The sequence below is a fragment of the Eretmochelys imbricata genome, chromosome 2, assembly GCF_965152235.1.
Source record: "Eretmochelys imbricata isolate rEreImb1 chromosome 2, rEreImb1.hap1, whole genome shotgun sequence".
Lineage (NCBI taxonomy): Eukaryota > Metazoa > Chordata > Testudines > Cheloniidae > Eretmochelys > Eretmochelys imbricata.
This window is the reverse complement of record NC_135573.1, coordinates 60,754,112-60,778,676: the sequence shown is the minus strand read 5'-3', so window position 1 is coordinate 60,778,676 and position 24,565 is coordinate 60,754,112. Positions and strand designations below refer to the sequence as shown.

Genomic DNA, 24,565 nt, shown 5'->3' with positions numbered 1-24,565 from the left:
GCCTTGAGGTTTGGGTAAAGCAGTTGGCCGTGATCTTGTGAGATCAGGTCTGGGAGAGGTGGGGAGGGAGTGGCATTGGGGCCATTAGTGACAGGTCCCCCCAATGTGCCGAACCAGTGCTGGCATGGCCGTGTTGAGTCTATAAGAATAACCCTTACTCTGTCCTGCTTGACTTGAGTAAGACTTTGTGCGTGAGAGGAATGGAGGAAAATGCATAGAACGGATGCTTTGTCCAAGGGAGGAGGACAGCATGTGTGAGCGAGCCTGAGATGAGAGCAAAACTACTGATGCTTTCTGTTTTGCTTGGTTGCAAACAGGTCTACAAGGGGAGTCCCCCACCACTGGAAGATGGCCTTGTCTATATCGGGGTGAAGGAACCACTCGTTCCGAAGCAAGAGGAGCTGTTCCAACGACTGTCGTGGGTGGTAAGAAGGAACTGAGAGGGGGGTGAAGCTGGCCTGCCCCCATATTACTGGCTCATGAGCACGTGGCACCAGAGATGCTAGAGCCGGCCTGATGGATACCACAGAGGGAAAAATCTGCAGTGACTGTGTATGCAGCGTGTGCACACCGGCCATGGCCTGGCCATGAACCGACACATACTAAGCACCAGCAGAGAGGATGGTAGAGAGAGGTATGGTCAGGTAGGGTGGCATGGATTGAGGTAGGATGTTTCAGATGGGGTTAGTTTTGCCTGTGAAGAAATCAGCAAGAGTAAAAAAAGAATGTGTAGAGAAAGGGTAGAAGTAGTGGAGGGGAAAAGAGTTAAGGGAGAGTTTCCATCTTAGAGAAAGTCTTATTCCTGTGTATGTATTCCCTCTCAAAGGGCAGTCAAAGCTGGGAGTGGAGGTACAGCTAAACAGTGGGAAATAGGCAAGTTCCTCAAAGCTTACATGGCAAAATGGGCAGAGTCCAAGCCTAGAGGTTGGCTCTGTACCTGTCTGCAGCAGATAACAGATCAATGGCCACAGCTCCTCCTCGCAAGCATTAAGTGAACAATGTAGTATAACTAATCAAACATGTAAATGTTTTTAGAAACATCATTTTGGAAATCACAATAGCCTAAGTTCTACGGCAGTGATTATGACTCTTAATGAACTTTTTCGTGTGTACACTTGCTGATCTAAAAATGGGTTTCTCTGTTCAGCAGGGTAAAGCCTGTGGCACAGTAAGAAGGTTTAACTCCTGATTTTCTGCCTCTTGGCATCTTCACATCACCAGCCTTCCTGTGTGCTGAAGCACATGGAAAGCACTTCAGTTTCACAATAGATTGAGGTTTTTCTTGTGGGTGTTGGGCTTCTTGGCGTTCCTTGCTTCACCCCAGGTAGTGACTGCTCAATACCCTCAAGATAGGGAAGCTCTCCAAAATGAAGGAAGAATACCGAATATGCTTCCTCTGTCCTCATATCTCCTCTGTCTTGCTGTGAGGGGAAACTTCTCTTCTGTTCCCAATGATCTCTCTTTGCTAGCCCCTAACAGCTAGCACCAGTTCCAGCTGTGTACAGCGCAGCTTGCTGTGCACCCCCATGCTCCCTGTCAGAGCACTGAGAGGGGACAGGGCTTAGCTGCCAGTTCAAAGCCAGCTACACACTAGACACCAATTCCAAGCCAAACGGTGGTGGTGGTGATTATTGGTGTTCGAGGAGTGCCTTAAGACCCCAACCAGTCTTAGGTAATTTACAAAGTTTCTACTCTGAAGAGCTTCCAGTCTAAGGCTATGTCTACACTATGAGCTAGAGTGTGAATCCCCAGCTCCCATACGCCTATTAGCTGAATGAGAGCTAGTGCGAGGATAAAGAGCAGTGGGGCCATGCAAACATGGACAGCGGCAGCAAGGCTGAGTACGTACCCACTGGTTTCAGGCAGGTTTGTACGCAGCATGGCTAAGCCGGGCCACGGCTGGCACTGTGGCTACAGTACTGTTTATACTTGCGCTAGCTGTCATCAAGCTACCCTGAGTGTGTGTGAGAGAGCTAGGAATCACACCCCTAGCTCATAGCACAGAAGTAGCCCTAGGTAGGTTCTGTGCTATGGAGAAACAGCCCGTTTCATCTTGAACTGTTCTACCCAACAACTTTGCAGCATGGAGACTGCTAAAGCTTGTGTTGCTGAGCTTGTTCTGATAGTCATCCAACAATTCCTGGTGCCTCTTTGTTCCAGCCCTTCTGCCTACTCACTTCCTTCTCATCCCATCTCTACCAGAAGCTACTTGGTTGGTGTTAACACTTCAGTTCCGCGCAGCTTTGCAAAACACCATTAGAAGATGTCCAGCACTTGGTGTGCTGCTAGCCGGTTGGAGGCGCATGCCAAGGTTCTTGCTAACTTGTGATGTAAGTACAGCAAGCAGCATGATTTTGGGAAACGTGTCGGAAACGTGCAGGTGGGGATAAACTGAACTGCTGTGCAGGGCAGAGAGCACCTCAAACACTTAAAGACCCTCTACTGCAAAGCTAAAGGGATGGCACCAGCAGTTCCAGGAACTCACCTGCTATCTGGCCTTATTATGAGGCATTTGAGCAGTTGCTGATGACTGCCCAGAGGCCTCCATGACCTACTTCTGAACGTGGATGATCTGATGATTAGACCAGAGGGAGAGGGATTGCACCAGAAGAGAATGTGGATTCTGAGGAACAGACCACAATGGTGGTAGCTCAGGAGCAGGCCAGATGAGGCTAGTGTGCAGCCTGGGTCAGTTCTGCTAGGACTTGTTCAGGGATGGGCCCGGAAAACAACCTGGAGCAAGAAAGAGGGGAGCAGCAGCAGGAACTACATCCATGGTTAGGCTAAGTGGCGTCTGCCGTCTTCTTTGTTACCATGGGCAAATTGTAGCAGATGGGGGGAGGGATTTCTGCATTATGACTTGTTATGGAGATTACATGCAGTGTGATGGGTTTTGCGTCAGTTGAGGGTGGAAGCCACAACATTTTCCTGGTGCTACTGCTGCACCTCCCTGTGTGACCCTGAATGAAAGCCAGCCAGGGGAGAAAAATGTAAACACAGAACTGATTTGTTACGATCTTGGTCCAGTCTGTAACCCTGCATCTTTTTTAAAAATGCCGGGTTACAGACTGGACTAACTCATATACTGCTGTCTTTGTAACTGGCATAGCAGAGGAATGGTAGGTAGATCTTTACTAGCATTAAAATATTATGTCAGATCGCATGATTTAAGACCCAGTGACTGAATTAAGTAGAAAAGTCCCTTATAGACTGTCAGTGGCATGCTGTCCAGATTGGGGCACAGGGAAGGGGAGGAAGTCAGTTGTGTTTGTTTGCAACCTTCTGCATTGTAGTTCAGCATCCTGTTAGTGTTTGCCTGAATCTTCCCCCACTCCTAGCAGGTGCTGCTTAAGAATTTTCATGCGGAAGAAACTGAAGACAGATAAGTTAGGCAGACTTCCACCTACCTCAGCTGTAGCTTGCGAGTCCTTCATTCCTTAGGACTGTGTTTAGTTCCCACTTAATGAAAAGCTCCTTTGCTTGGATGGGATTCCAACAGTAGCCTGGAAAATTTAGTACTTAGTCTGTGATTTCCAGACCAGTAATATCCCACAGCCTGAACTAATGTTGAAACCAGTATGAAGCCCCTGATCTGATTGGGGTGTAGGGCAAAATTAAAAAAATTAAATCTGAAATTCTTACCATACGGTATCTTTGGTGAGGATATGTTGCAAGAAGGAGCTTGTGAATAGGCTGTGTATACTGTTTGCCATCTGTATCAAACTGTGGCTCTGCCTGGTTACAGAATGTAAAAGGAGGACGGGAGTTATCAGTGTCTAGGAGCCACAGTCATAGACCAGAAACCTATTGTGCTAGGTGCTGTACAAATCTCTCCATTTTTACCCCTCACCTAATGAAAAATTGTGCTGGTTCATTTTCTTGGCCAGGCACTTCCACAATCACACAGGATCCTCAACCAGCATGGGAAAAGGAAGAGGGTTACAGATGACCTGGAGTGGCCAAAAGTGAAGGACAATAATGATAGTAGTTTTCCTCAAACTGATCAGAGAACTCGGCCTCAGGCCCAGATCACCCCTAGGCTGCAGCCTTCAGTACCATCACCCATGCAGCTCCTGGAAAGTTCAGGAGCTAGGTGGGTTGGGAACAAGTCCACGAACTAGAAGGGATAGATGTATCCTATGCACTACACCCCCCACCCACCAACCAGAGGTGGAAAGAGACCAGGAGGCATTCTGTTCCACAGCCCCTGAGACTGGAGCTTGGCCAGCAGTTATTTACATTTTACACACTTGTAGTTATTGATGGACAGACACCTGGTATGGCTCTAGTGGCTATGTTAATTAGTTGATTTGACTGTACAGTATCTTTGTGGGTGAGTGCTTGGCACCTGCCTGACTCTTCATTCATTCCCAAAGATTAAAAGTGTCACATTCTTGTAATCATATAAAACCAATAGCAGTGCTAACCAAATAAATGTGTACTGCTATATACATGTTCATCACCTCATTCCCCTCACCCTGTGATGCAAGTATGCGGGCACACAAGGTATCCCTCCTTTCTCATGATGACTTGGACCCCAGCCCTAGTGATGAGATGTAAGGCTGGTGCGGGGAGTTTTTAGATGGCAATAGCAACCTGCTTCTGGAACAGCATTGCCTTCCTCATTTCACAGGCAGGGCAAGTGCCTCACACTGCTCCATGAAAGTCTATTTTCTCCTGTGAAACTTCCGGCCTCACTGCTGGTCATTCCATCACAGTGTGTGTGAATGAGCTGTCCTGCACCAGAAGTGTTGCTCTACATGGGGAGAATCCACATAAGCTGCAGCAACTGAGGGGACTCTGAGTCCTGCCACTGAAATGTCATCCACCATCTTGCATAACATCAATCCTGCTACATAAGCAGGTCAGGCACAAGCAGCAACAGCTTATCCATGACTTGGCCCCAGATAGCTGAGAAGCATGTAGAGCAGGAAGTTCCTCAGACATGTTGGTGGCTAAAACCCCTTGCATAATAAACCAAGGCCTAGAGAAGCTTCAGTTAATGTGATAATCTGAGATATACCCCAGAGCCTGCTCTGTGTAACTGTTTCACCAGTATGGCTACATGTACAATTAGGTATGGGTCATGGGGTGCTGGGAGGAGAGCTTAACTAGTACTTGTCTGCTTCCACATGAGTCAGGACACAGGTACATACTGTACTATGGATATATCCTCAGAGGCAAGACAGACAGACAACCATAATGTGTATTTCTCTTCATTCAACTACCAAACACACACCCTTGTTCATTTTGAGTGCCTCCTTTTACTCTAACTCATTCCCACAGAAAAAAACCCAGCCTTATGCCAGAGAAAAACAAGCCCTTAAAACCCCCAAAAGTCTGAAGCTATGCTCCTGGCTGCATCCCCGCTCTCACTCCAAGTGAGCGTATCATTTCTTAGAAGTTCAGTATATTTAGCTTCATTTGTTAAAAACAGAAAGAAGAGCATGAAAGGTCAAGGAAACAGTGAAACAAGCAGGTGCAGATTACATTGGTTTGATTGCACTGATGAAAGAATTCAAAAACTTTATTGACCTATAACCTGATTAGAATATGCCAGATGAGAACCAATATTGTACAGAAAGTTGTACAGAATTTTTACATAGAAAACTTTACATATCTGTACCATATACATTTTATTTTGTCCATCTGAAAAAATTTTCTACATCCACTGTAATACAGAATGCTTGTCTTTAACCATCAGGGCACAATTCACAGTATGAATACATTTCCAATAAATTTAACCATCCCCAAACCATGCCAGATTTGTTACTTTAATATATTCAACATTAAATTCTGTACATAGAGTGAAATCTACATCAAACAAACAAACAAACAAAAAAAAAAGGTGACAGCAGACACAACCTAGACTGTTTGCAGTGATTCAAGTTCCAGTCCTTGAAGGATCATCATATTTCACTGGCTCTTTATATTTAAAAGCCCTAAAACAAGTATATTACAGGTAGTTATGTCAGTCGTGAGATTTTCTTCCTCTGTTCTTGACAAAATTCAGCAACACTAACTTTTGAGCTATAACAAAACAAAAATCATAACTCAAAAAATAAACCCAAACTTCTAGTGCATCTGGTAAACCATAAAATGTTATGGGTTTTTAGCAAATCAATAAGAAAATACAGAAACAAAACAATGCAGGAAGAACTGTATAGTGTTTAATAATTTATATTACAGACCTGCATCTCTGTACATTTTTCACAGAAGGATGATTACCAATATCTCAGACCGCCTGAGTGTGCAAAAAATTTTAAGAGTAAGAATATCGGACATAGTTGCTAAATACCTTTTACCATGAACAATAATTTTCCATTCTTTTTTCACTATAAACATTTTATCCTTCAAAATACAGCTCTCCTGAGTTGTACTTCTGGCAGAAGTTCAAACCTTTACATATATAGTTCTTTGGGTACGTTTTAAATTCACACCCGCCATAAACATCTGTTGCTATACTGCTGTCTAGGACAGTAAAGGATATCGTAGCCCATGCTGACAACAGGACTGTGCTAAAAACTGGCTCTATGCTCAACATGAGCCAGGAAAGAGAACCAATAGAGATAATCCATCAGAAAACTGAAAGGGACTGGAGTGTTGTGAGCCTGAATTACAGTTGTAAGTATCTGTACCAATAACCCTTAGATACACGTTGCCATACAAATAAACCGTTTTTATGGCTATCCAGACAGAAAGCCTCAGCTACCTGGTCCTTTTAAATAGCTGAGGGATGTAATCTCATAAGAGAGCAATATTCAGACAGCGCTTGCTACTGCTTGTTTGTTCCAGGCTCCTGCTCTGGTGGTTGGGATATCTGAAAAACTACACCAATCCGCAGGAAAAACCTTCGCAGAACAGCTCGAAGTTCAGGAATTAGGTCAAACTGCATAATTTCACACAAGAGAGGGTAGTAGAAGGAGGCATGAGCTTTGAACTGAGGAGGGAAAAAATAAAAAGTTATTCTATTATACATCAATCTTCCCCCACACCTCCACAAGCCTGTGCTTTAGAGTGAAGGATTTCAAATGCTATGCATCAAGGTGAGACACAGACATAAAATGATGACAAATGTTAATGGAGCTCAAGGACAAACAATTTTATAGGTATCCTGCAGTGGCTATATACTGTACACATTTTTTTTTAAACTATTGCTCATTCTGAGAGAGAAGGGGGTTTTCCTTTTCCACTGAAGATTTGTGCACCATGTCAGCTTACATTTGCAGCATGGCATCAAATTTTACTAAACCCAAGAACGTTTAGTGGGGTGTGGGAGCCGCGGAGGAGGTCTCAGATGAAACTACAATAATTACTTGCTGTACAATTGCTGAAACATTCTAATTTATCTACAAGATTCATTCCAAAATTCATTATTACACATAGCATAGGAGTATACAGGAACTGGGTGTTATGGGAAAAATTAGGAAAAGAACATATTAACCACCAATCCTTCCCTCATAGTAGCTTTGTGTGGGAAGCAACTTTCAAAGACCGCCCTCAAGGCGGACGTATCATGTCTTTCATGTTTTTTTATTACAGTATGCTTGTCCTCCCTGCCATCCTCCTCCTCCTCTCTAGTGTCTGTCATCGTCCCCCATGTACTGTCTCAAATTAGACAGTAAGTTCCTTAGGGCGGGACATTTTCTGAATTGTCCGTAAAACAGCACAAACATTTAAATGTCTATAAGTAACTACAAAACCATATAATATCTTAGTACTTTTTTGGCTTCATGTTTTTAAAGTTTTTTGAGCATATCAGTGTTCAGATAATAAAACTTGGAACCAGTTCTTATTTGAGTACTATTTTAAAATAGCTTTTATGCAAATACTTACTCTTTCATCACTTATCTTGAGGACCTTAGTCAAGAATAAGAGTAGTAGATTAGTCCAGGCTTCCCGATGACTTTCTGATGTAAGAGTAAGGAAGTAACTTAGAGCTTCACTGCAGACACTACAGAGAACATAAAATTACAGAAGGTAAAGTGTTTACAAATACTATTGTAACCATAATAAATACTGAACGAGCCCTTGGGAAGAATAGAACCATTTTGGGAAAGGGAGCGTGAGCCTCATTGCCAAAATAAATGAGAAGTGCCCTAAAAATGTAAGTAGGGGAGAGAATCTCAAACCCCATCCCTGTTGTAGTTTTGCACAACTGGTACTTTTAACAGTCCTAGGATTAATATCAGGGACGCTGCCTGTCAGGATTGAGCTGGACTGGCAAAGCGTTGTGCCTGCCCCAGCCAGTGCTAGCATGCTCAGGCTGATCATATTTTCTTCCAATATATTACACAAAACGGTAGTAGCCGGCTCTCTCAGAGGCGTTAGAAAATGACAGAAGCAGAAAGATACTTAAAGTACTTCTATATTTCATATAATTTTTGGATGTGATAACAGACCTCACACAGATTTATCACTCTTTCAGAGTCACTGGATAGTCTGTAAATCTCAGTGCTATTACCATTGTATTTAAATCAAGTATTGTTCAGTCACTTGAAAGGGTTTTGTAGACTGAACATTTTCTTCCAACAAATATGAGAGTTCAGAATAATTAATAACCAATGCCCCCAAGAGGCAGTGTGTGTCAGTAGGTTCCTGAAGCTCAGTGGCACCTGGGCCATTTCCTACAAGGGAGAGTATGTAGTGAATTCTCAAAGAAAAATGGTGTCTATTCTCAGATTCATGTGAAAAGTTGACCTCCTGCTCCCCTTTAACGAACAGCAGCAGCAAAAACTTCAGGAGCAAAGGAAATCCCCACTGCACCCCACCTCCGCATGGAACACAAACCAGGGTTAAGGCTGACACCATCCTATGTTTTGCCACTTTTGCAAGGTTTTATGGACATGGCAGGGAGAGAGCGGAGAAGATCAGAAGAACTGCACTCTTCTACACCACATCAGGCATTTCAGCTGTAACTTTCATTGTAAAGTTTCATTTCCTTTTCAACACTATATAAACGTTAGCAACTGTACATATAGCAAGTCAGATAGAGCACATTAATGTGTTTTGTGCTTAAAAATATGTATTTTAATGTTACAGCTATTACAATGATCTTACTTCAGTAGTCTTTGCTGGACCTCATCCCATGCACCGGTGCGGCTTTCATCCATGTACATGCGGAAAAGAATGCGCAACCCACAGGCCAGGCTACTAGTCTCCTGTTTCAAAAGATTGGGCTTTGATTTGCCTTTAAAACCTGGAGAAATGCAAGAAATACACTTAAATTTGTTACTTTCATCTTGAAGTTTCCCTTTGTACTTTTATCTTTTTAAAATGCTTGTTTGCCAGTAAGTGGCCACTACAAATTACCCATTTATTTAGATCTTGCAGCAGACAGCACCATAGGGCAGTGCTATTGTTTGGGGTTTCTGTGTACTACCTTGATTATCATACACATTGTAAGGAGAGTGATCACTTTAGATAAGCTATTACCAGCAGGAGAGTGGGGTGGGGGGAGAAAACCTTTTGAAGTGATAAACACCCATTTTTTCATGGTCTGTGTGTATAAAAACATTCTCACTGCATTTTCCACTTTTATGCATCCGATGAAGTGAGCTGTAGCTCACGAAAGCTTATGCTCAAATAAATTGGTTAGTCTCTAAGGTGCCACAAGTACTCTTTTTCTTTTTGCGGATACAGACTAACACGGCTGCTACTCTGAAACCTGTGTACTACCGTAATCATTTGCCTGGCATCATTTTCCTGCATGATCCTGGATGTGTTTGAAGTCTGTGACTATGATAAAAAGGTGGGGCCTGGAGGTCTGAACATAGGACGTAGAGCCACAAACTCCAAAATCCTCAGCGTTCATACAGACTATTGGTCCTTGACAGACCCAGTCTTTATGCCTCAGTTTCCTCATCTGCAAAATGTACTTCACAGGGATGTTGGTATACCCCTCCATTCCAAACCTGTCTCCTGTCCAAACTAAAATCTCAGCCTCTCTCTCTGACATCTTGTGAATGTCTAACCATCAACGCAAGCTCAACGTGGCTAAAACTGAGTTCTTAATCTCCTCCCCTCCAATCCAAGTCATCCCTGCTACTTCCTTTCTTCATCACTGTAGACAACACCACTATCTTGCAGTCAGGCTGGTTATGAGTGACTGACACATCGCACGTCCTGGCTATGTCTAAATCTTGCCAATACTTTCTACATAACGTCTCTTAAGGAACAGCCTCCCTTATCCATTCACTCCGCTAACACTTTTTGTGCAGCCTCTCATCAGCTTGCATCTTGATTGCAGCAACATCCTTTTTTCTGGCCCTGACAAATGCAGTCTTGCTCTGCTCCTATCCATTCAGGATACTGCTGCAAAGACCATTTTCCTAGCCCATCGCTTTATGGAAAATCTTTTTCTGGGGTCATTTCTAATACATAATTGTGGACATATGCCTGCAGGCTGACTTTTGGCCTCGCCGTTGTTCGGCCTGAGTGGTGGTGTGTTTATAAGTAGCTATACAGGTGATGTTTTTAAAACAGAATGTACTTAACATATCTATAAAATGTTCTGTCAAAGGCCACTGAAGGAAACGGCAAGGAGGAAGAGGACCGGAAAGTACCCCAAAACCCTATGCAAAGAAACAGGTCAAAATGACCTGGCCAAACTTTCACAAATATACATAATCAGTGGTAATAAACCAACAACAAAAGAGAACAACATGAAATTAGCTTAGACAGCAAAAGTATAAAGATCATGCATGCATACTGCATAAGTTACTTAATATTCATGATACTCACTGGTGATTGGAAAAAGTCAAAATAATGAATATTTAATTTGGATGTGTATAAATATGTGAAAGATTGTAAGGACAGTTGCAGCATTGTAGGAGAAATCCATCATGAACTGCCTATGCCCTGGGAGAAGATAACTGTCCATTGCCTTTTTCTGTATGTCTGTTGTTTCTTATTTTAACAGTAATGGTAATCCCAACGAATGCTTTTGGTCCAAATTAATAAACCGGAGTGTCTTTTACCCAACTACGTACCTTTCTCACCCAACAGTCTTGACCATGTTACTCCTCAATTTGCAGCCCTCCAATGGCTTCCCCCTTCTCAACTGCAACAAACTCCTGGTCTTCTCCCTCAAGGCCTGTAATGACCTATTCTCACCCTACTGATCATGTCCTATTCAGTATTGAAAGGTCATCATCCTTCTCTGATCAGCCCATGATGCCAGCCTCAAGGGCCCATTTGTTAAATTTTCAAACAAGGATCTTCGTGCTTTCTCTCATGATGACCCTCACAGTTGGGAAGAGCTCCCCAGAAACTGCAAAACTAACTCATTCTCCTCCTTCAAACTCCTTTGATGTGACCCCTACAAAAAAACAACACTTTGGCTGCTGGAGTGCCAAGAACTAGTGTGTATCATGCTGACCAGTATTGTCTCATTGTTTTCATGTACACCCGTAACTCTGGTTGTATAATCTAGACTCTTGCCTTATACTCAGACTGTAAACTCTGAGAAGGGGGGCACTATCTTTTTGTTCAGTGTTTGAACAGAGCCTAGCATACTGAGATCCTGGTCTATGACAGAGGCTGCTAGGCACAACAACAATAATTAACAACAACAACGATCAAAGTCTATCAGGCAACAAAAAGTGACATCACTGCATGCTGGGAACAAAAATGACAAAACGCTGAAATTTTTTACAGATTCCATTTTTATAATTAAAAGCACTGAATAATATGGAATAAGGAACAATGTTTGGCTGAAAATATCTGGATATAGATGAGAGACGAGAAGGGCGAGGTAATATCTTTTAATGGACCAACTTCTGTTTGTGAGAGAGACAAGCCTTTAAGCTTACAAAGAGCTTTTCTTCCAGTCTGGGAAAGATACTGAGGCTACATCCGTACTACAGCACTTACAGTGGCACTGCTGTAGGGCTTCCGGTGAAGATGCTCTAAGCCTGTCTCTGAAATCTAGTGAATTTTTAGAAGTATAACTAGAAAAACAGCCTGGAAAATATCTCCAGCAGAACTGGAAAACAAGAGCCTACCTTTACCAAATATTAAGGGCGCACAGCTGAAGATACCTGAGGCTAAAATCCTTCCAAGAGATTTTAACTAGTTGGGAATCCTAACTGTAGGCCTAGCGTGACATGAGTAATTGGACATGGGTGAGGCTTCGTTTCTTGGAAGACAAGATTAGGGAGGTAAATCGATTAGCTGGCTGAAAACAGAACGTCTGTACTAGCAACTTCATGGGGATGCCCAGAGAACCATTTCCAACAGACAAGATAACAATGGATAAAAGAAGCCTGGAACATAAGATGAGGTAAAGAGTATGTTGTGCATGGACAATGCACGCTGTATAGGGATTTGTTCTTACAAAGTGATCAAGCCAATCCCAAAATGTGTGATGCACAGTATACTAAATGCAATGTCATGTGTAAATGTATATTAAGGAAGAGTTTTGCTGTGTAACTTTGGATGAGTGATATGCCCTAGACCAGGGGTCTCAAACACTCGGACCACGAGGCTAATTCCTGCGGCCCGCCAAGCTCCCTGCCCACCCCGCTCTGCCTTGCCTACCTCCGGGCCAGGGGTGGGCAAACTACAGCCTGCAGGCTGAGATTGCCCCCCCTAGCGCCACGAGCCCCGAGCTGCTCGGTGGGGAGGGGCGCAGAGGGCTCCATGCGTTGCTTCCAGGCACCACCCCCCGCAGCTCCCATTGGCTGGGAATGGGGAACCTCAGCCAATGGGAGCTTCGGGGGAGGTACCTGGAGGAGTGGCAAAAGCAGAGCACAGAGCCCTGTGCTCCACCTCCCCCAGTAGCAACAGGGACGTGGTTCTGGCTGCTTCCCGGAGCGGAGCGGAGCAGCACAGGGCTGGGGCCAGGGCAGTGCACACTGCTACCACCCCAGAGTCCCTCCAGGTAAGCGGCGCCGGGCTGGAGCCTGCACCCCAAGCCCTTGCCCTGAGCCCCCTGCCGCACCCTGCACCCCAACTCCCTGCAACGAGCCACTTCCTACACTTAACTCTGATCAGCTCAACATTGCTTTGCTGTGGGACAAATAAAGGAACCTGACTGATGAGACTGGCATCAAACTAAGTCTTTGGGGAACTGAGTACAAGAGGTGTCAGGGGAACCCCAAACACTAATCAGACAAGACAAATAGGAAACAGAGGCAGAGAAAGGTGGAATGACTTGCCTAAGGTCATACAGGAGGTTAATGGTAGATCCAGGAATAGAACTCATGTCCCAATCTAGTGCCCTATTCACTGGACTACACTGTCTCAATCACACAGTGATGGTTTAAAATACTAATTTTTAAATAAAAAATAATTTACTAAAACACCAAGGTTTGGCAAGCTATTACCATGTGTGCATATTAACTGTTCTCATAAGGGTCAATACAACTCAACTGCTATTAAAGATCTATTCTATATAAATGCATATTCTTATACATTCACACCATACACAGGATCCAACTGAGATGGCTAAGTGAGTGCATGCTGGTAACAGACACCAAACAACTAATTATGCATTCACAGTACGGTGGGTGCACTATTGCTGAAAGTATTAATATACCGGATTGGGTCCCAAGGAATATATGAATACATAATACTACAGGAAATTTCCACTTTCCATCAACAAAAAGTCTTAGATAATGGCATTTATTTCAAGCACTTAAGTATATATATATAAAACAAAGGCTGGGATTTTTCGCAGAAGCCTATGGGAGTTGGGTGCCTAACTCTTTTAGGCTCCTTTAAAAATCCCAACCAAAAAAATTGACATTTAGAATCAGAGTTTAAGGCCAGAAAGGACCACTGGATCACCTAGTCTGACCTCCTGTATATCAGAAGCCACCAAACTACCCAGCACCGACTCTTCAAAGTGTTTTACAAACATTAATCTATCCTTCCAATCACTGTAAGGTATTATCAGCCCCTTTTATTACACAGGGAATTTAATCACAAGGAAGTTAAATAAGTTGAAGACGACCAAGCAAGAAGTTATTGGAAAAAACAGGCATAAAACCCAGAAGCTCTTAACTCTTAAGTTTCAGGCTTAAGACACTAGACCAGTGGTGGGCAACCTGCGGTCCGCATGCAGCCCATCAGGGTAATCTGATTGCAGGGTGTGAGACATTTTGCTGACGTTGACCATCCACAGGCATAGCTCCCAATGGCAGCGATTTACGTTTCAGGCCAATGGGAGCTGCGGGAAGTGGCAGCCAGTACATCCCTGTGGCCCGCCGCTTCCCACAGCTCCCATTGGCCGAGAACAGTGAACTGCGGCCACTGGGAGCTGCAGGAGGCCATGCCTGCGGATGGTCAACGTCAGCAAAATGTCTCGCAGCCCTCAATCAGATTACCTTGATGGGCTGTAGGTTGCCCACCACTGCACTAGACATTGCTAACTACTGGCACCAACTTTCCAAAGCACCAGGGGGTGCTTGACACCCCAGCTGATCCTGCCCAGTTCTGCCCCTTTCCCCGATCGTGCCACATTCTCGCTCCTCCCCCACTCCCTCCCAGCCTCCTGCCTGCCGCGAAACAGCTGTTTGTGGCAGTCAGGAGGCACGGGGAGGGAGAGGGAGGCGTTGATTTGCAGGGCCCGCCAGCGGGTGGGAGGCGCTGGGGAGTGGGAGGGAGTTGATAGGGGGGCTGCCAGTGGGTGCTCAGCACCCACCATCTTTTCCCCGTGGGTGCTCCAACCCCAAAGCACCCATGGAGTCAGCGCCTATGTTGCTAACTCTCTGAAATACTTTCAGTTAATGAATTAATGTTAGCTGTACGACCTAAGGACTGAACTCTGTACTTAAAGTCCCTACCAAAAAGGATATATGTTTCAAATGTAACCTACCACTAAGCTATGGATTTACTTTAGGACGGCTAAGTACATCTTCACCGCGTTTGGTTTAATATTATAAACCAAAACTAAACTATCATACATTTTTATTTTATCTCTTTCCTTTTCTGAAAGGAAAATTTCTTTGAAAGGAAAAGAAATGTCAGGTATTTAAGTAACCAACCAGAAAAGAATCTCCATTGAGCTCTATGACTAATATACCTATACTAATATACCATGCTGGTGCTCCCTAAGGTGATATAGTAAGGCAATCAGCTCAAAACTCCCAACTGATTCGGTCAAGACACAGTAACATTGTTTTCTCAAATATTTTTCTAAATGGAGGTGACCCACCTGCTTTCCAGAGGGCAGTTCTTTGTTCATTGTTTGAATTAAAAGCTTTTGCAAATCTGTGAGATTCCAGCAAACAGTCCAGCAGTTTGAAAAGCTGTTGCGATGTTAGAAAACGGTACATTCCTTGATCTTGTGTGTCCACATGAACATCGAAGTCTACTGCATCTCTCTTTAAAAAACAGACTTAGAACAGTCAGACTCAGAACTGTACTGACTACTGATTGTTGGTCATGGCAGTTAAGCTTTGCGATATCAGTCATTAACAACGGATTATGCTAACTCAAGGGTAAAAGGCTGTTGAAATTTTATTATTCTATAATTTCTCTTTTAAAGACAGACACTATGAATTATGCCCCTTACCTTATTTCTAGCCGTATACATACTTTAACTTAGATCTCGACAGAAAAAACAAACAAGTAGCAACATATACTAGGTAAGGAAATTTCATCACACACTCGTAATATCTAAATTTAGGCCTCCACAAAGTAGTCTGCCTCTGTGTGGGAAGGCTGAATTAATGTAAGGTTTGACAGACACTTTGGTTGCTTTGTTGGAAATGATGTAATTGTTATAAGAAACTGTTAGTTGACCGAAGTCACAGGAGTTTATGGAACTTAATCTACCAGTGAAAATCTTTCCAAAAGACTAACACCAACCACTCAAACTTACTTGTGCTGCGGCTAGATTCTCTGCATCTTCTTTTTTGCTGGTTGCTGGGAAGAACACAATGTTGTCGATAGTCTGAATAAGCTCCAGTTGTACAACACATTTGATTAACAGAGCAGCAAACAACTTCTGTTCTGGAAATTCTTAAAAAAAAAAAAACCACCAAAATTACTTATTTTAGCAACTTTAACAGTTATTCAAGCAAAAAAAGTACAGTACAACTTAAATCTGTAAGTAATTTATTTTAGTGAAGACTTTCAGGACAGACCTACACTTAAAAAAATGTAATTGCATGGACATTTAGAAACCAAGCCTGAAATGTAAAAATTCATCCACTGAATTATCACCACACAAAAAACAGTTTGTCAATATATTTTATAATGGGGAAGGGATTTTTTCCCCCATCTTTTCAAACCTCTAAAATTGAAGGATTTTAGTTCAGTTGGGACTCTTCTTGGCAGTATGGCAGAATAGCAAGAACTCATCAGGAAAAGTGGTGGTCACTTATATCTTCACACTTGTTTGAAAGGGTCCATTTTTGTATTTGCCTTCTCTATACTGGAAAATACTTGCAAGTTAAATGGGGTAATTAGCCACTAGTACTTCAAGTATCTACACATAAATTTGCAACTAAGGTTCTAGAGGCATGCTTTGTAACATTTGTTAGTTCTCCTATGGGCAGGAAAGACTTTTTTTGTTCTCAGCTAGTGTTAGGTTATAATGTTACCTCCCCCACAAAAAAATTAAATTCAGGGAAAGAAAGATTAAGTTACTAATTTATAATAATTTTATAAGGCGCCAAATAATGTGTTTAAGAAATCTTGCTTTAAGTCACAAATTTACTAGCAACCCAAAGCAAGATTTTTAAATACAGGATGAAATCCTGGCCCCATGGAAGCCAATGGGAGTTTTGCCATGGACTTTCATGGGGCCAAAATTTCATTCAAGGTGTTTTTCTCCTTATAAAATGTTTAATTCTTGCCCGCATCACAGAGAACTAAAAATCATATATCCATTAAATAATACCTTCAACAAAGCATAGCTCAATCTTTTTGTGCTGGAAACCCCCTTTGGGACTTAAAAGAAACTGTGACCGCCCCCCATGCTAAAACTTCAAAAAACTGTGATCCCCTTATTCTTAATTTACTTAATAATATTTAAGGTAATACCAGTCCACCAGCGTTAATAAATATTTCAAACCTATGAAAATATATAGAGTAATTTGTTGTTGTTTTTCGCAGTTAGCACATATGTCTGTGCACTTTTCAGTGAGGTCTTCTTGTGCAATGGATAAATGTTTAAAGAGAGCTCAAGCAAGTACTTCGCAGAATGAATGAGTGAAGAAGGTAAAGTGAAGAAAATACGATTGCAGCTATTTAATGTACAGTTTTACAGCAATCAAAAATAAACTTCATTGTGTTGTGTGCAGTGAAGTGCTAAGTGTTGAAAGCAGGAAACCTTTGAAATTAATGTGGCATTTGGAGAGTAAACATCTACAATTAAGGAACAAGCCTCCTGAGTTCTCTAGAAAACGGAACAGCTTGAATAGCCAGCAAACACTGATGCTGAATACAAGGAATGTCAGTAAGAATGCTCTTGAAGCTTCATCTCTCATGTTAGTTTGTATTGCCCAAACATGTAAGGTACATACAAGAGCTGAGAATCTCATACTTCCTGGGGCATTAGACATGGTTACAAGCATGCTCGGCCATGGAGAGGCAAATAAACTTAAAGCTATTCCTTTATGAAATTATACAGTTTTGAGGTATATTAATGAAATGGCTGATGACATTCATGAGCAGTTGAAAGAAAAGTTAAAATGGACTGAATTCCTATCTGTTCAGTTTCATGAATCAACAGATGTTCCAGGATCAGCACAGTTCTTAGCTTTCCTTCGATACAATTCAGATGCTACTGTTGAGAAAAACATGCTCTTCTGTAAAGTGCTTGCCTACCCACACGACTGGTAAATGTCTATTTAACATTTTTGCTAACGCTACCAAATGATTTTAAATCGATTGGAAAAAATGTATTGTTATATGCAGTGATGGTAACAAAGCAATGACTAGCAAGAACAGCGGGCTTGTTGCAATATTAAGAACAATTATGCTGCATACAATTTAGACCCATTGCTTCTTACATCGGCAAGCACTTGCTGCAAAAGGAATGCCTTCTGAGTTGCATTAGGTGCTTGATGAGTCTGTAAAAGTTGTGATTTTTATAAAAAGCCAATTTCTATCAGCTCGCCTGTTTGTGATGAAATGGGTACACTTCATAAAAGTTTTCTCTTGCACACTGAACTGAGGTGGCTCTCAGGGGAAAAGCATTAAGCAGACTTTCTGAATTGCTAGCTGAAGTACTTATGATACCACAGGATCAAGGGTCTCCTTTTGCTAAATCGTTCAGGGATCCTTTAAGGCTTCTTCAATTGGCTTAGTCAGACATCTTCAATCATCTCAATGAGTTAAATATGAGTTTTTAACAGCACAAAACCACAACTGTGTTGGGAGACAAAACGAGAGCTTTTGGAAAGAAGCTTGGAGCCTGGTCTGCTCGGCTTCAGAGTGGAAACTTCGAGTCATTTCCTCTGAGTTGCAAGTTCATTTAATCAATTGCCGGCCACAAGAGTGTGGACATGAAACATTATGATTGAACATATACTTGAACTTAAAAAGCAGCTCCAGGATTACATCCCCCTGACGACGAAGAATTTGGCAAGAGGTGGATAATTAATCTGTTCAACAAAAGAGAAGTCGAGTCTGCTGAACTTGCAGGAAGTCTGCAAGATAAACTGATCAAGTTTTCATCTGACAAAAAGCTTCAGTGTTCATTTCTTTCCGAAGATGTTTGCATGTTTTGAATGGCTTAGAAGCATGAGTATCCCGAACTTGTAAGTGAAGCTTTGAAAGTTTTAATCCCGTATGCAACAACATACTTATGTGCATTGGGATTCTCATCAATGGTTTCTTCAATTCAACCCAACATAAAAATATTAGTTGGTACAAAACAAGAACAAGTGGCTCATTGAAGGACTCTTAATTTATAAAAGTGAACTTACAGTTTGTTTCTGCGTAAAAATATACTTTGATCTGGCACACAAAAGTTTTTTCGTACTTTTACTTGTGACCCTCCTAAACCCATTCTGAGGACACCCTCCGCCCCTGAGGTTGAGAAACATTACTTTAACAGATACAAAATCCTCTATCAAGCATTCCTCTCTTTATTTAAAGAAAGACTTACTTGCAGTAGGTCTGATTTTGCTGATCTCTTCACTTGCTGTGGACCCCACAATGGGCTGAATCTGGTGTTTATCTGAAGATCTTGGCTGGACAGTATCATGAATATCTACAGATTTCTGTGATATTGTATCCTGAAAATAAAATAAACCCAATAGTTGGTACATCAAATAAACTGAACAGAAGTTCACCAATGGGTCAACTTTCAATAAAATGTAACTGTAATTTACTGACAATTTTTGAGGAGTTTTCTATTTCATTATTGTGATTATTTAAAAAAATATGCACTACAGCAGTTTTTAATATTAGAATTGGGAGAAGACCAATTCAAGTAATAAGGTTCACCAAGACAAGGACTGATAACTTCTCAAATATGTGCATGTAGAGTAAAGTAATATAATCAAATAACTAAGATCAAATATGTAATACATTGAAATCAAGAGAGTACTTTGCACTTACAATCATTTTTTACCATTTTCAAATACTTTAGTGGACCATGTACTAGCATGTCAAGTAAAAGCTTAATTCAAGTTTCAATGGATTAACTAAAATACATTAACTGTAGTATAATTCTGAAACTGGCATTGCTCTATACCTTCCTTCCAGGTGCTTTATTTACAAATTCTTAGACCCACTTTGCAAAGTATCATTCTCCAATATATAAATGGGTGAAAATAAGGCATACGGATGTAATTGGCAGATCTTGGAATGCTTCAAATAGCAAGAGTAAGTGGGCAGTATAACTGAACTTTAATCTTTATTTGCTTCAAGTCCCCTGAAGTCATGAATGATCACCTCTTGATCTACGATTTATACCCACCACAGAAGTCTACTGCAGCAAGATGTTGGCTTGGCGGATGGAAGTATTAGGTAAATGCCCTATTTAATATTATTATTATTGGTATTTGATAGCTAGCTGCTTCAGTAGATTTCTGTGATATATATAATCAGAAATACTAAAAAATGGGGGAGTCACAATACAAGACAAGATCCATGATTTGGGATGGCCTGAAAGAGAAAAGCGGTTGCATTATATGAGTAACTTCCTTATTCTTGCTGGGTTGAGTATTCTGCATACTAAATTGAAGAATTTTATTTTATTTTTTCACTATTTGTTGATCACCATTAAGACTACTCCCTGCCTTTCATTTTTAAATACTCATGGGAAGAGGTAGAAGTATTAAATTATGTAATTTAATATAGAAATAAGAATATTCTATCATTAACTGCTGAAGTAGATTATATAGATGTGTGATTATTCTTCCTTTCAATAAGCAAATACTTCCAGTGTCTATTGTCCAGTAAATGCAATTTGAGAATATGATGATTTAAATCTAAGCATTCAACACTTATAAACACTTACATCATACCAATAATAGTAACCAGGATTGGGTTTTCATCAAACAGTGGACAACTCCTCTCCTCATTTTATATGAATGCACTTTTGATTTTATACTATTGTGTATAATACCCAGCACTGTTGCATGCAAAAAACTTTTAAGGAACAATCTAAGACAACAGGGCCATTCAGATACAAAATAAAGGGAGGCTAAGTGCTTTACTGGTTATGGATGAATGGGAGTCAGGACTTCTGGATTTCATTTCCAGTTTTTGCTGATGCCTCTCTCACTGCACGAAACTGGGCAAGTCACAACTACTGTCTCTCAGATTATGCATCTGAAAACGTGGGTATAAGACTTCCTACCTACCTCACAGGAAAACTGTGAAACAGCTTTATTTTAAAATGTTGAGTAAACTTAACTGCTGATTGATCATGAAAATCCACAAACCCTAGCGAACCATACCACAGGATCTAAGGCTATGTCCTCACTGAAAAAGGTACATTTTTTACATTGAGATAGCTAACTTGACATAAACACACATTTTTTTTTGCAATGAAGACAAAGCCTGAGACTCTGGGCTTTTTATAAAACATCACTGTGAGGCTACTTTAATTTTAAAAAGACAACAGCAGCTTTTTAGTTTATTCAAATGATCAAGGAGTATCCAGTTCAATATTCAACTATTTACATATTGTACAACTTTCAGCTTTATTTCTAATAACTTCAAATGACTGGAAGTTCAAAAATAATGCCATCCACTACCATTTTATATAGAAAGCACTTCATGCACATCAGCCAGTCAGAATGTGGCAAGTACACCTAATAACACTGAATGAGCTTATTGGCTAGAGGTCTAATACTACCAGAAATGAAACAGTTCACATTTGTGTTTTGCCATAATTAGACCCCATGAAGAGAAATGGAGGAAGTTCACATCTTAGTGTTACTGTTCTGGGACTTGATCCTGCAATGGCATCCAGATAGATGGACCTTTTCACCCATGCAGAGACTAAGGCCACGTCTACACTACCCGCCGGATTGGCGGGTAGTGATCGATCTATTGGGGATCGATTTATCGCGTCTAGCGATAGCTTTGCCGTCCACTCCGGAACTCCACCAGGGCGAGAGGTGGAAGCGGAGTTGACGGGGGGAGCAGCGGCCGTCGATCCCGCGCTGTGAGAAAGCGAAGTAAGTGATTCTAAGTCGATCTAAGACACGTTGACTTCAGCTACGCTATTCTCGTAGCTGAAGTTGCGTATCTTAGATCAATCCCCCCTAAACCCAGTGTAGACCAGGCCTTAGGCCCCCTATGTCCTATGAAGATTTACCCAAGGGCTTAATTTAAAAAGCATGAGCTGTTCCATTGAAATCAATGGGACTCAGGTCCTTAGTCACTTAAGTATTCAAATCCAAAGAAACAACAGCATGTCAGTTTACACCATCAAGGCTTTGAGACTAGATGGGCTACAAACTATTTATTTTTAAATGAAAGTTTATATTCTTATTAGGAAACAAAATATGTGAGAACCCCCCCAAAATCACTGAAGTGCAATGATTTTCTGTGATTATACACTATAAATTTTACTGTGCTAGCCTAGCTAGAAAGATAAATGTACTCTTAATTAAATCAAATCAAAACAATGTTATCGTCCAAGGAGCCTTACCACCACTATATATGGGGTTTATCAGAAATGTACACATGTACAGGAATATAGCTTACCTACTTCTGCACAACACAATATATAAGCACTGCATAAACAGACTGAAAAACCACTATTTCTTGGCAGCTGAATGCTGTTTTTAAAGTAAATTATCTAGAAAAGCATTTCCAACCAAACCACATAAAAATTTGGGTCTAAACTAAGCACATTTTACTTTGTTCCATACAACAATGTATATTCAAGGCAAACCCGTGAGAGCTTTAAAAAAATATTTAAAAAACTCATTTTGCAAAACATACCAGCTGTTTCTCTCTCACAGCAGATGGAGATACAGGGCCAGTCTCCCCACCTGTCGGTCGCCAAGTCAACAGCCTTGAAAACACAAAGAGCACACACTCAGCAGTTTTGAAACACAAATCACACAGTTAGACACTTACATACAAGATACACATTCATATGCAATGGCTGCCCTGTGTCTAGCATTGTTAGAAATGAAATTGAAAAAGGCACAAAAAATGGAGGCAAAAATATACTCTGTAAATAGATACTTCCAGAAATCTATAATTTAAATAGTGTTTTTGAAATATAATTTGTTTCAGTTATAAGCAAGAAATAAAATTTAAAATGTTTACTTCACACTTTTCCAGCTATAACTACTTTAGTTCTTAGCTTTTTTAAAAAAACCTCTGGTGTTATTTGTAAACTTTATAACTGATACATAGCAGAAGCGACAGAAATAGTAATACTTTGTACTTCCTTAACTTCCACCTTAAGATGTCAAATCGCTTTGCAAACACGAAAGAATAAAGCCTGAACATCCTTGTGAGTTATTTGTATTACAGCAGTGCCTGGATTTCCTAACCGAGATCAGGGCCCCATTGGGCCAGGTGTTGTACATGCACATTGTAAGGTCCTTAGAGAGCACTACTACCAAAATAGACAAGACAGATAAAGGGTGGGAGAAGGGGACACTAACATTTCTTATTTAATAGAATGGGAACTGAGGTACAGAGAGATTAAATGACTTGACAAGACAAGAATGGACAAGAAGTCTACGGAAGAGCTTGGAACTGAACCCAGATCTCAGAAGTCCCAGTCACAAAAGGCATCAGGCAACACAAAACAGGAAGAAAGTTGTCACAAAGAGGTAGCTTGGATCTCCTCTGGAATAGAGGTGGCTATAGCCAATGTTGTTGGTGTTATGCTACCCAGTCACCACCACTACCTGTGAGAGGAGGTGGGAAAGAGAGGGCCCAGAGCATGCTGCACTCTAACAATTTTCACTGGCATAATGGCCTTAGGGAGCTATTAAATGCCTGCAGAAGTCAGACTGTTCTAATTTTTGCCAGGAGCCAGTTCCCAGCTCCTGGCCAGTACCAGGATAAGAGGAGGGTCAATTTGCCTCTATCAATCTCAGCTATGCCAGACTCTGCTCTGGCACACCTGAGGGTATGGCTTCAGCTAAAATAAAATTATAAATTGTACAGATTGTATTATTTCTTCTGTTTTGTAACAAAGATGACTTCTATCCAGGGCTCCAGAATCGGATGCCTGTGACATACTCAAAAGTGTGTGCACATGTATGGTGGGGCTCATTGCAGGATTTTTCTACTGTCACCATATTGCATAAATACAGGAGCAAAGCTAGGCAATGATTTCTGCAAAAGCAATTGAGATATTGAAGAATTAATAACCCAATGACTTTGCAAGCATGCCAGGACACCAATTTTACCTGGCTACCCACATGATTCTTCACAAAAGTGATAAGTAATTCTTTTAGTTATCTCAGCAAAGAGTTTCTCAAAGAAAGGCAAGTAGTATTTCAGGATTGTTTAAATCACTTTTGAAAACAAAGACTCCATCTACACTTGGAGCTAGGGGTGGGATTCCCATTTGAGTAGACAGTCTCTCACTAGTTTTCATTGAGTTAGCATACTAAAAAGAATAATGTAATGTAGTCACAGTAGCGTTGGCAACAGCAAGTGGCAACATCCATGTCCACAGAGTCTGGGCGAGCTTGTGCACAGATTTGCATGCAGTGGCACAGGCTAGCCACTGCCCATGTTACAGTGGCTACACTACTATTTTTAGCATAGTCGCTTGATGAGAGCTAGCGAGAGTATGTCTAGCCTAGCTGGGAATATCACGCCCAGGTCCAAATACAGACATAGACAAAGAGAGCCTGTCAAGCACTGACAGATTCCAGTACTATGTATGAAGACTAGCCTATTAAATAACGTCTGAGGCAATCACAATGTTTCTCACACTGAGAGGGATATAAAATACAATATATAAAAATAGGTTTACTGAGTTGCCAATATTAAAAATAGTGTGAGGTAAACTGCTGGCTGGCTCAAAGCTTACTAACAGGATACAGTGTCTTAGGGTACACGTCCAGTGAATCCAAGGCACAACTGCAGCTTGGGTAGGCATACCCTCATTAGCTCTAATCCAGCTAACGTGGCTAAAACGAGTAGTGAAGTTACAGCAGCACAGCTT

General features: G+C 41.4%; 1 protein-coding gene across 2 annotated transcripts in view; it reads right to left on the bottom strand.

Annotated features, from left to right (window-relative positions):
- Nucleotides 1-5,511: 5,511 nt before the first annotated feature.
- Nucleotides 5,512-24,565, bottom strand: part of ARFGEF1 (ARF guanine nucleotide exchange factor 1) — a 179,057-nt gene continuing 160,003 nt past the window's right edge. For both annotated transcript variants that reach the window (XM_077810167.1, XM_077810169.1), the window contains 7 exons: nucleotides 22,366-22,438; nucleotides 19,067-19,196; nucleotides 15,830-15,969; nucleotides 15,161-15,329; nucleotides 9,061-9,199; nucleotides 7,837-7,954; nucleotides 5,512-6,940 (listed from right to left, as the gene is read on the bottom strand). In XM_077810167.1, the coding sequence (XP_077666293.1) occupies nucleotides 6,776-6,940; nucleotides 7,837-7,954; nucleotides 9,061-9,199; nucleotides 15,161-15,329; nucleotides 15,830-15,969; nucleotides 19,067-19,196; nucleotides 22,366-22,438 (934 nt within the window). In that variant the 3' untranslated portion in view covers nucleotides 5,512-6,775. The remainder of the gene's footprint in view (nucleotides 6,941-7,836; nucleotides 7,955-9,060; nucleotides 9,200-15,160; nucleotides 15,330-15,829; nucleotides 15,970-19,066; nucleotides 19,197-22,365; nucleotides 22,439-24,565) is intronic.